The sequence below is a fragment of the Anas acuta genome, chromosome 7 (genome assembly GCF_963932015.1).
Source record: "Anas acuta chromosome 7, bAnaAcu1.1, whole genome shotgun sequence".
Taxonomy (NCBI): domain Eukaryota; kingdom Metazoa; phylum Chordata; class Aves; order Anseriformes; family Anatidae; genus Anas; species Anas acuta.
In genome coordinates this window covers 4,151,519-4,163,628 of record NC_088985.1, presented here as the reverse complement: position 1 = coordinate 4,163,628, position 12,110 = coordinate 4,151,519, and the positions used below count along the sequence as shown (strand labels likewise).

Below are 12,110 nucleotides of genomic sequence, written 5' to 3'. Positions count from 1 at the left end.
CCCTTCTCCGCTGCATTACCTAAGCTCCACACTTAAATTCACCCATAAAATTCCCCTTGCAATAGCTCCCGACCAAGTTAATATGAGAACTGTGAAATTAAGCCACAAAGGCACGGGTATGTTCAAGGCACACACTTTTACTGCACACACTTCCCCTTTCTTTTTTTTTTTTTTTTTTTTTTACAGGATTAGCTACGTGTTTTTCTGCAAGTCCTTAATCTTAGAAGTGAACAACAGGAAACCAAACACGCCTGATACCTGTGTTCTTCCTTCTTTACATTACATACAAAAAAAAGGCTTTTCCTCAAAGACTTTCACAGCAGAAACTCAAGGTATGCATAAGGCTGGAAAGCCTCCCGGAAGAGGACTAAAGGATTTCTTCCAGGAGATGACAATGAAAGCCAGAAATTGTTTCGGGGAGTGCCTGTCATTAAACGTCCATGCTGCTGGGAGGCACAGGGTGCACCACAAAGGCTCCCAGTGGTAGAGGGAGCCTCTCCAGTTCAGCTCCAGTGCTCATCCTGGTGTGACACAGCCCCTGCACCACGCACAGAAAACACCGGGAGCACCCGAAGCACGAGATGGGGAACGATTTTTTGGTATGAAGCCTTCAGCAAGCCATTCAGCCGAGGTAATGGACTCGAACTCTACAGAAAGAAATGAAAGAGCTCCTTAGCACACTGTCTGAAACACACAGTATCGCTTGAACACGAGCCCAGTATGAACTCATTTTGCAGGCTGAGATTTCTCCTGCAAAGTCAGCCCATGCCAAAGCCCAGACCACAGCCTTCCTCGGCGTGATCTCATTACAGCTCCTTCAGCCTCCTGAAGGAAACAGACCCGGCGCTCCGACCTATCCTGAAACGCATCTTTTATTTCCATCAAACACCACGCAACGCCTCGCCTTTCGCCACGCACCCAGATTATCAGCGCTCCTTTTGCTTTCCCAGCCACAGGTTCTGCAGGAGCCTGAACGACTTGCAATGATTTCCAAATTCCCCTGGAAATTTATTTTTTTATAAATTTTTATTTATTACTGCTACAACTTCTGACAGTACCTAAAATACAACCAGGAGCTGCCACGGAGAAGCCAAAGACGTGGCATCACCATTAAGCGGTGCTTAGGTTAGACTGACACCCCTCCATCACCAATATTAGGAATACAGGGCACCATTCATAGTCATTTGATGGTGGTTTCACAGCACTAAAAATAAAAATGTTTCCAAATAAATCCAAATGACTTACACTCACTGCCTGCCGCTCAATAGCAGAGCCGCACTGTGTGCTTGCTTCTTTCACTCGGAGGTGGGAGGGATGGTTCAGAGAAAAGAGAAGAGATATAAAGGGAAAAAACACCGAACAACCTGCTGCTACTCTCGTTCAGCTCTATTAAAAACCTGAAGTCCAATGCTTGCTATATTTCTATTGATTAACGAAAAAGCACGTCCCACAGATGCACTCAAAGCTAACTAATTACCCTGCCTGCTAAATACCTACCAGTTCCTAAGCTCTTTGTGTTACCTCGGGAAGAAAGCTGTAGGCAGCAGTTTATAGATTGCAGGTCTAAGAATTATTTAACAAACGAGCTTCCAGGAGAACGATTAATGTTATGCCAAGGAAACAGTTCAGATGAATTAGAAACCATCATGATTTCCTCTGGGATGCCAACGATTTTCCACTGCGACGGAATAATCTTTCCAACTCCCTCCGGTCTTTCTACCTTTGTCAGATTTTCCACGTTGTTGGGGTAAGATTTACTCGACTGCTTTTCCTTTCCCCCTGGTTATTAGGGCACGGACTCTTTCTTGCAAGGAGATGAGCAAAAGGGCCAATTAAGAGGACCGAGGAGCCTGCTGGCCACGCATACACAACATGCTACATCAGGGAAGGAGAAAATGCTGGACTGAGTTTTCCCATCCGAAGCTGTACGCCAGCTTTGTGTTTCATATGAGGGCCCAGAGATGATTCTGGCCTAAGAAGGATATTTCTGCAGCAAAAACAACAAGCACGCCACTCTTGCAGAGGGCTGCTAGGAGCCAAGTGCCCCGGCTGGAGTCAAACCCCAGATAAATAACCACCACAGCTGAGTGTAAGCGCTGCTGAGGGACATTAGGGACATTGCTTGGCTTCCCAAGAGGGACAGCATAGAGAGCTGAGCTCCCCAAACTACTCAGCATTGTGGCAATTCAGAAGCCACCTTGTGCTCAGCTGTTCTTTAAGTCCGGGTAGGAAAAGCAAACCACTTAAAAACCTGGAATTAGGCTCCCCAGTCCTAATAACACCTTTCCCCTTGCTCTGTGCACAACTTCAAAGAATTCTTCCTGTTCAGCCACCGAAGCTCTACCCTCCCCTATGCATCCACACTGAAGCACGAGATTTTTGCCATGTGCCAAACAAAACCAGACGTTTTTTTTTTTTTTAAGTCCAGCACCAAGCATTTCACAACATGACCCTACGCACTCCAGTGCTACTATACCTGAAGAGCTGTTGCACGAAAAGCTGAAATCAAATGATTATTTTTTACACTTTGTTACATAAACCTACATGTTTTTCACAGATTGCACTCTCCAGAAATGTAAACCAGGGCCACACTCCTGCTCCTGAACAACGTGGCCTCTTCAATCGACTCCTTTGAAGAGATCCAGCCAGAAGACATCAGCTCTGTTCCTCGCAGCTCCTCTCCTCCAGCACCGCTCTGCACGCAGAGGTTGCAGGGCACAGCTGCTGCTTTTGGCACAGCTTTGACAGCGTGTTCTTGGTTTCTCGCAGGCAAAAAGAGAGAAACCTGCCAGGTTCTGCATTTCCAAGACTTCACATTTTTGAGCCACTGCAAAGCAGGGTGGGTCCTGAAAGACACCTTTCACGCAGCAGGAGTTTGGCTTAACTCAGGACGTTAATAAGGATGGATGAACAAAACCAGTTTGGGCGTAGCATCTCTTTGTTACAGTGTGCTGCTGTAAGACACAAAGCCTTTTTTTTTTTTCTTTTTTTTTCTTTTAATCCTTCTCACAAGGACCAAAACCTCCTGGTACTGGCTGGAACAAACACCAGGCAGGATGCTCACACAGCCTGGGAGCCAAGCCACCTCCCAAGAAGAAGAGAAGGTGGAAAGGAAAAAAAAACAAACAGGACTGCAGGGAGCAGCTATCACTGCCCACGCTTCGGTGGCACTTGGACTTCAGAGACAGCACAACAACAACTTTTCTTCAAGCAGCTTCCCAGACAGATGCCATTCTTCTTCTGTGGCAGACACTTCCCAGTTGGGCGGGAGCGTGTCAAGCACGGCTTCTCTGCTTGCTTGCGAGCAAATGGGAAGCCAAAGCCAGGGCAGAAAGTTTTCCTGAACTATTAAGAGAAAGCAACCTATGCGAGTAATGAGTTAGAATTCATTTTCCCCAAACAAAAAAGAGAATTTAAAATTGACATTTTATTGACTTATTAAATCAAACTTTCCCATACGTAATCCGTAGAAATTTGTCAGGTGTAAGACCTCTCTGTAGATCAGCAGTTTAACACTTATGTGCAGCAGGCACTCAGAGGCACCGTGTTATTCCACGTGGCTTTTATTCCACAGTATTTGCCCTCGATCAAACAGCACAGACATCAGTGAGAAGGCCCTCGCTGACCAGTGTCAGCTTGTGCGCTGTGAGTCCTTTAAACCTGACCGGGTTAGGAACAGATGAACCCACATTTAAGGTCTACTGTAGGAAAACACTACGTAATACCTCTCGCAGAAAGCCTTGGGGTCAGCAGGGCTGCAGAGGAGTCAGTCTGCCAGTTTGAGCATTACCCTGTGATCACAGCAGGCCATGCCACCACCTGACAGATTTCCAAGGAGCGCCCAGGGATGAAGGCGGGATGCTCCAGCCCCAGAGGAGGGCACACCCGAGTCGTGACTAAGGGAGAAAGCAGCCCCAGCACTTCCTCCATAACCTATGATCCAGATTTTCCTATGAGTCAAAAGTACAAAACGGATGTTAAGCACACAAATAAATCAGCCAGCAGGTAGCAGTCTTTGTCTTAATGTAATTTCTGGTTTTAAAGCTAGACCTATCTTCTTTTACTACCAGCTTTTAAAACATTTGGGAACAAGGTTATGGCTGGTTTGACTTTACTGTAGCACTAAATGTTTTATTCTTTTGAGTTCATTACGTGTTTAAAAATCTCTTACCATGATTGGCATGATCTATAGTGCTTATAAAGAACACACAAACTAGTTTTGTCCGCAAGCAAATCCACAACAGCAATGGTGGTCAGATTTTCAAGCCAACAAGCTGTAACACTGCCTACACCCAGCCAAGGCCCACTGCCTTCCATCTCACTCCACTTTCCAAGAGTGATTCCATCAATCATGAAGGTAATTTCCCTTTTAGGTTGCTTTGTGGCACTGACTGGTAGCTTTTGCAGGCACTTAAAGGCCATGATGGGCTTCACAGGGCCATTTAAGCAGCTCACCTAGTCTGAACGATAGTTATGGGGGAAAGTTAGCTGTTTGTAGGACTGAATTATTCACCTTTGCTTGTCACCGAATTAGACATTGCTGGGCACTCTTCCACATTCTCTGTGCACACTTTGAAAAGCACCAACTGCAGGTATTACACGGTAGAAGAGGAGAATCAAATGGCTTAAAGTTAAGCATGGGATGGTTTCTGTTTTTAAGCAGGCTGACAAAAAATAACTTACACGGGAAGCCTCACACTCAGCCAGGTGCTACTGCAAGTACTAACTCAAGGAGCTCCAGATGTGGAAAATAGTAATGCGTTTTCAGCATCTCTGAACACTGCCTTCTGCTCATTGCTCAAGCCACTCCATCGCTGAAGGTGAAACCAAGTAATTAATATGAAGAACTACTGCCATTTTCAGGACCTGAAGACATTAATATCAATTCACCAGCGTGTTTTAACACTAAGGTAATGATGGGATTATTCTTCCTTCCCTCCCGCACGCACGCTTCACATGGTTGTTTTCTAAGCACAAAGATACACAGTATTTATTCAGCAGCTGCCACAAGACATCAAACCGTTTCCTAGTTTGTATATAAACCCCGCTCTCAGAAGGTGGGTATTTGGGGGTTGAGGTTCCTCATTGCCTGCAGAGAGGAGTTTTAGTTTGACAAAACGTGCTTTGTTCTTTGAGATACTTTGTGGGAGACTAATAAATCCAATCCCCTACACCTCACCCACAATACAAGTCTCCTCCAAAACAGAAGATATGCAAACCCCTCCCACCACCCTGCAAAACCCAGCCTCCCAAACACTCAGGACAGTTTTTCATCCTAGAAAAGCAGCATCTGCTCTCCAGCCTGTTGCCTCCCAGACCCATCCAGGTACCAGGACGGATGTGCTCCAGCACAGACATCAGGGAATTTGAAGCAGGCAGAGACAAGGCCCACCATGGCCAGCAGCATCACAGCCCAGCTGGGCACATGAAGCTACCTGTACTCCTCTATTCCTCAATTTCCTTGGCAGAGCACTCTCTTTTTGTAGGTTTAGGAACGGTTCTTACCGTGTTTCACTTGAAAGGAATCTTGCTCTATTAAATATGCACGCTAGCTTCAGGAGGTGCTTTCTAAGCCCGAGCACTCCTGGGTTTAAAACTCCCAAGAACTCAGAGCAACACTTACAAACCTGAATTATCAACATTATTTGGCAGCATTGCAAGACAACCACTTATAAGCTTGCACGGACACACTGCAGGCTCTGCTGGAGAGATGAGTTTGGCTCGTACATCAGTAGCCTTCTGCCTTCCTCCTCTGTTCATTGCAGCTCCCTTGTCCTCTTGCACTTCATCCCATTGGCATAAAGCATGGGGTGAGAACACCACTTTTTATTGTGGCAGCAGCCCAGGCACTAATTGGAGAGCAACCCCCCAATTTGTGCTGTACGAGTCAACACAGAGACAGATGATACACAACAACGTAACTGTTTGATGGGAAATTTGAGGATCGGGTAAAAAGAGACTGCGGTTTACTCCCCTTTGCTGGGTTAGTTTCTGCAACCAGCACACACATACATCACTTACTTTCGGGTTGTTTTTCATTAGGTGTTATCGATCTCACGAAATCCTGCGGCGTCATAAAAACCTCAGACTCGCCGTGTTCATTTATCACTTTCAGAGTGGCGAAGTATCTGAAGATTTTGTCTGGCGTGGAGTAGGCTCTGATCCTGTTCTCGTACTCCATCACCTGGGAATCAAACGTAACCAGCATGAGATGTGCACGGTTCCACCCCAGACACCTAAACCAGCAGCCTCCACCAGTCTGTGAAAGTTTTGCTCTACTGCAACAAGGCTGGGGCAGCAGCAACATAAATAATGCTGAAAGGGTCAAAAATCCCTATCCTCAGCCCTTGAGGTAGCAGGAAAATTGGCATTAGGGCTCCCAGTGTCACAGGATTACACTGCGAGCCTTCACTAGTGGTGAGTTTTGTCTCTCCTCTGCCAACACGAAGAGTCAAATAAAAAAGCCCTGAAGACACTTCCACATATAACACCAAAAAGCACTAACATCAAATGGGTTAATCTAAAGCATCTCAGCACTTCTAACCAAATTCACTGTGTCGAACGGTCTTGCTCATGACTAATGTATGAATTGAAAGAAAAAAAAAGTCATCAAGAGATGGGAAAGTCCTTCCCCTTCAAGCTGGGCCTTGGAGAAAATGACTTGGAGCCACAGCTGGTTGCTCGGTCATTGAGCCTCTTCTGCTCTCTTTCCTATCACCTTGGCAAAACTGCAAAAGTGTTCGTTAGCCAGTCTTCTCCATGCTAATTTGCCACTTGCTACCTCTGCCAGCAGTGATTTTGCACCTAGAACTATTTTCCCCAAAGCGTAGGACTAGAATTAATCAGAGAGCAAAGCTTTTGTAATCAAAACCATGACCTAGGGGGAAAAAGGCACCAAGCCCTATACTTCATCATGCGTTAGAGCAGACGACGTCTCTTATTAGTTTAGCTCGTTGTTTCTGCATTATTACACGCCCTGTTTAACAGTCCATCTTGTTCTTGAAGCTTTCGGTACTCCTGGCCAAGAGCCACAAAATAAAACAACAAAAAAACCAACAATCAGCTGGAAGAGACCAGGCAAGATCAAGGGTGCTGCCAAGGCATCTGTAAATAATTTACTCCTTTGGTCCTGTTTCAGCCTTGTCCTTTCACTCGAACAACTTCTCCACCCTGATGTTTATCGGGGAGAAAACACCCTCTCTCATTTTTCATATTTCTAGGACGAAACGAGGCTTCTCATCCCTCCAAGGGACACAGAGCCTTCCTCCCAACGCGTGGTGCAGCTCTGCTCCCCGGCAGCCTGTGGCTGGAGGACAAGAAAGGTCCCACCTGCAGCTGTAGAGATACTGATACGGCTTTGACATCATCTCACGCTCCTCATAACATCACCGTAGCTTTTTTTTTCATACCGAAGCCCACCAGGACCACAGCAATACCCTTGCATCAACCCCTACGCCAGCTCCCTCTTTCCTCTTTTCTTCTTTTTTTCACACAACGTTTTTCTCACCTCTTCCTCCTGTCCCCAGCCTTTGCCCCTACAAACCTAATCCTGTTTTTATTGCCCCAGTCCAAAAGGTCCTCTAAGATATGGGGACTGAACAAAGACCACTTGGCAGCACGAGGTGGCTCCCAAAAGCAATAACGAAGCAGCAGCTTGAGGAATTCAGTCTGGAAGAAAGAAGTCAGATCTAAACCACCTGTTCCAGCAGGCTGCTCTCATCACAACCCAAATCACACTTTCCCAAACTTCCCAGGGAGATGAGCAAACACAGCAATCCGGCCTCCTTTTGCCCACAGCTGAACTCACAATTACCTCATTTCTGCTAACATCATCTTCCTAACTGGCAGAAATGAGCAACCACACCATGACCTACCCCTCTGACTTCAGCCCCGGGCTGAACACAAGGGCAGCTCGTGAAAGGGATGGCTGGGGCTCGCCGAGTGCTAACAGCTCGCCTGTTTCAGACCCAGTGCTAAGCACACCCCCATTTGGGAGATTTTGAAGCTAATTCTAACCAACCTTGATAAAACCATCCTGGGCAGCCCTCCTCCACAACCACCTTCCCTACAAGAGGCTCCAAGACACTTCCCTGGCCAAGCACGCTCTTGTTTTATTATTATTATTATTATTATTATTATTATTATTATTATTATTATGGCATTTCTTACAGAGCACGTGCTGGGGAAGGAAGATGAGCAAGGAATCCCTTTTGCCACACAAAGCTGATGCCACTGTTGCGTGGCACTGCTGCAGTCGTGTTGCTGCTAAGCTTTGTGTTAAGAGGAAAAAAATCCCATGCAGACATGAAAAATAAAGCTCTAATTAGCATCTCAGTTCACAGCCTGACTGTACAAGAGAACGGGATCTCGGGCTGTCCTATACAAGGTCCTATACAAGGATCTATACAAGCATGGGTCACAGCACGTGCCCCAGCCTCATCCATGCAGCGCCCAGCACCAGTGATTTGTATTTCGGCTTCCTCTTGGCTGAATCACTGCCCAAAATAGCAACGTCACATCTAATTTATTGCCTCACCGCCGATCAACTGCATTAAAAGCAACACTAGGATAACAAACAAGCGTTCAAATTAAGCTTAATTGGGAGTATTTGTCCTCAAGGAAAACCCCACGCCGTTTTCGGCTAGTAACAGGGAGATCTGCAAGGGGTTTTGCTGTGTCTTTTTCCTTTTTTTGGTAACAGAGAAGAGTCGGGAATTCCCTCGGTGCCACGCATGAACGGCAGGGGAAGCAGCACGCCCTTCTGAGTCAGGAGCCAGGGCACACCTTGCTCTGCAGCAGAGCAGAGAGCAAACATCCCTCCTGGGCTGAGTCACCAGGGCAGCTGCTGATTAAACACCACCCGCAAGGGATCTGCTGAAACCCAGAGCTCAGCACCTGGCAGGCCAGCGCTCACATCCTGCCTCCAACGAAGCAGAAGCACGACCAGCACCTGGTTCAGAACGGGCACATTTGGCCTTAGGGCTGGAGAGAGGCGGGCTTCTGTCTGAAAAAGACGGGGAGATTTGTTTTCATCTGTGTTCTTCCCGCGGAAACTGCTGCTCCTGAGTCATGTAGGGACTGGAAGGGACCCTCCACGCCTGGCTCGTGTCTTATTTGGGAAGCACAGCCACATTCCTCCCCGCCTAGTATGGGAAGGAAAGAGCTGGTCAGCGCAGGCACGTCTCCTAACGACTGGAGTAAGAGTCCTTGCTTGCAAACAAATGTTCCCTGGCTTCCCCAGCGACGGTGAGCAGCCACGTAGGACGAATCAATCATTATGCTCACTCTATTACCAAGTGCTCTTTCTGAAAAATGGAAGCGCGCAGGAAGGCGGATCGTATCTTTGCTCTTTGCAGCCTGCCTCCATCCATCGACGCTGAAAAAAACCCACAACAGGCTACTTCTGGCAAGAGTCAAAGTTTTGCTGAAGCCGTCAGACTGCCTGACACCCCCTTGCCAAGGAAATTATGAGAAGCTGAGAACTCACGTTCCCTGGACGACTCTGAATTCTTAGTGTAGCAACTTGCAACATAACTTCACTGAGTTGCCACCAGAATGTCCCAACAGGGAAAGTTCGTAGCCCCAGACAATGAAACTTGTGTGATCTAAGAACAGGATATGATTCAGCAACTTCAAACAAAACAGTTACTTTTTATGCAAAGCCGTTAAGCCACCCTACAACAATCCACAATTTAACACATAATGAGATGCAGCCTCCAGGATACGGTCTTAAAAACAATCATCAGGAGCAAACCATAGAGGAAAAGAAGAGCACACGCTCCCATTCTCCTCTCTGGCACTGCAGAGATATTAAATCAAGCAGAGCCCAATAAAACCAACGTCCAGACAGGTTTAAAAAAATAAAATCCCGTGGCCTGCCAGCTCTGTTACAGGACTCTCCATCAGGCTGAATTGTACATCGTGTAATAACAGACAGCACTAAACGAGTTGTCGGGCACTTCTCAAGAGCCCAAAGCTCTCGGGATCACCCAAGAGTGAACACAGGTCACAAGCTGATGGTACAACTCCTTACTCAGGCTTCTCTCTTCCTGAAAACATACCTGATCGGAATGTTTACTGGGCATGTATTTCAACAGCTGTAGTTATGTGGAGTAATTAAAGGAAAAATTGAAGCGTCTGTTTTGGAGAACCCTCCCTTCCACACTTACCCTCTACTTCCTTCCTACACATGCTGCCTGCTTGCCTGGGAACACCTACACGTGGACGGACTCGTAGAGAGAGAGGTGGGCATTTCAGCTGCAGGCAGTCCCATCTCAGAGGACGTGTGTGCTGTGTTTCCCAAAAAGGCAGGCTTTGCCCCAAAGAAGCCCACGGTACCATGCCGAGAAAGCAGGCTCCCAAAATACCAAGGTCTCACAGAAAATAAAGACAGGTACAGACCACAAGCCAGGCTCAACACACGCTGTGCACGTTTTCTCCCTGCAGCAGCAGCCGCAGGTGGAGCCCCACCAAGCCCCGCACCTTGCGGTCCCTGAAGCCCGACCGTTTCTTCTTCTTCCCCTCTGCCTGAGCCTCCTCGCTGCCCGAGGTGACGGCCTTTCCACCCTCATCGCCGCTGCTCTCCTCCTCCTCAGGGTGCTTCGCCTTCTCGCTCGGCTCCGTCCTCGTGTCGTGTTTCACTGAGGATGAGTCTTCGGCATAGGCTCTGTGACAGGCAAAGAGAAAACAGCGGTTTAGGAAGCTGAGAGGGGTGATAAAGCTACAGGAACCTGCCCGGCTCTCCCTGAATGAAACCTGTTACAGTTCAGCGTGGATGACTGCAGAGAAAAAAAAAAAAGCAATCTTCCTGGATTATTGAGGGCATTTCCCCACTCAGATCAGATTTCCCCCATGCACACTGAAAACCAGCCTAATAACCACAGCAAGTTTTCTCTGTGCAAGAAAGTTTGAGCAATTCCCTCTACTGTACCCTCTCCCAAAAACCACACAGATTGAGATTGGGAAGGGGATTCAATACTCCCTCCAGCTTTCAATTCCACTTTTCCCAACAAAAGACCTATACAAAAATGACAGAGAAGCGTTCCACCACAGCACTGCAGGGTTCAAACACAACAGGCTCTTTGTTTCAGCAATTTTTGGGGAATTTCTAACAGGTGGCAGGCTGTTTTATTTCCTTATCTCCCTCTTTTTCAGGGACATCTCTAAATCCCAGTGCTTCAGGATTTGCAACACCAAAACTGGGGTCACTCATCCCCCACCTGGGCACGTGGCTCAGCGGGCAGAGCAAAGGACCCCTTGCTGCTGTTCAGATACAAAAACCTTCAGCAACCATCCACAGCCTCAGACAAAACTTGCAGTTGCTCTGTCTGAGCAACTGGCAGGATAACCAGCTAGCAGGGGGGGGGGTTGAATTAAAAGCACCATCAACCCGTCAGCCAAACACCACAGCTTTCCTGCGTCCTATTGTAAGGCAGTTTCTGAGCAGACAGAGCTCAGCCATCACCAGCAGAGAATTTATCATCTCCAAGGATATGCTAACATGTCACAAAGCTAACTGACAAATTAGTTCGCTCGCTAAAGGCCTCTGACAGCTCAGGCAATCATCCTGCCTTGCCTCTGACTTCAGCTAAGGTGCCTTCACTTCTGCATTCCTGGTGATTTATTTTGGGCCCGGCACAGCGTGCAGGGCTCCCGCTGCTCAGCAGCCTTCCGAAGAGGGCTGATGCTTTGTCCTCCCCCAGCTATGAACTTGGTTATTTACAACACAAAGTCAACGTGGGACTTTATTCGGGAAAACTGCCCTCAGAGAAAGCCAGAAGCTAAAGCAGCTCCTTCAGTTAACCTACATGTCACCGACAAACAGCTCAGACTACAGGATTAACTGCTAAGGGCCAGAACACCTACCGAAGCACCTCCCTTTTTTCAGAGGCAGGATCCAAGCCTGGGCTCTCTGTGAGCACCCTGCAGTAAAGAAATTAACGCCCCAGAAGAGCCAGGCAGCTGATCCATCACTTGGAGCACCAAGTCCAGGCTGGCACTTCTCCTGAAGCCTTCCCTGGGAGTTTAATCAGCACTGGCACATCCTCGCCGAGCTGTGGTTTGGGCTGCCGGCAGTTTGCTCGAGGAAGCTGCTGCCAACAGAGGCTAAC

The 12,110-nt window shown here is 47.5% G+C and overlaps 1 protein-coding gene across 6 annotated transcripts in view; it reads right to left on the bottom strand.

The window, feature by feature from the left end:
* Positions 1-12,110, bottom strand: part of MICU1 (mitochondrial calcium uptake 1) — a 79,366-nt gene that overhangs the window by 44,501 nt on the left and 22,755 nt on the right. For 4 of the 6 annotated variants that reach the window (XM_068688408.1, XM_068688410.1, XM_068688407.1 and 1 more), the window contains 2 exons: positions 10,483-10,666; positions 6,022-6,184 (listed from right to left, as the gene is read on the bottom strand). In XM_068688408.1, the coding sequence (XP_068544509.1) occupies positions 6,022-6,184; positions 10,483-10,666 (347 nt within the window). Of the gene's footprint in view, positions 1-6,021; positions 6,185-10,482; positions 10,667-12,110 lie in introns of those variants that run through there. The other 2 variants (XM_068688412.1, XM_068688413.1) reach the window with 2 other exon arrangements.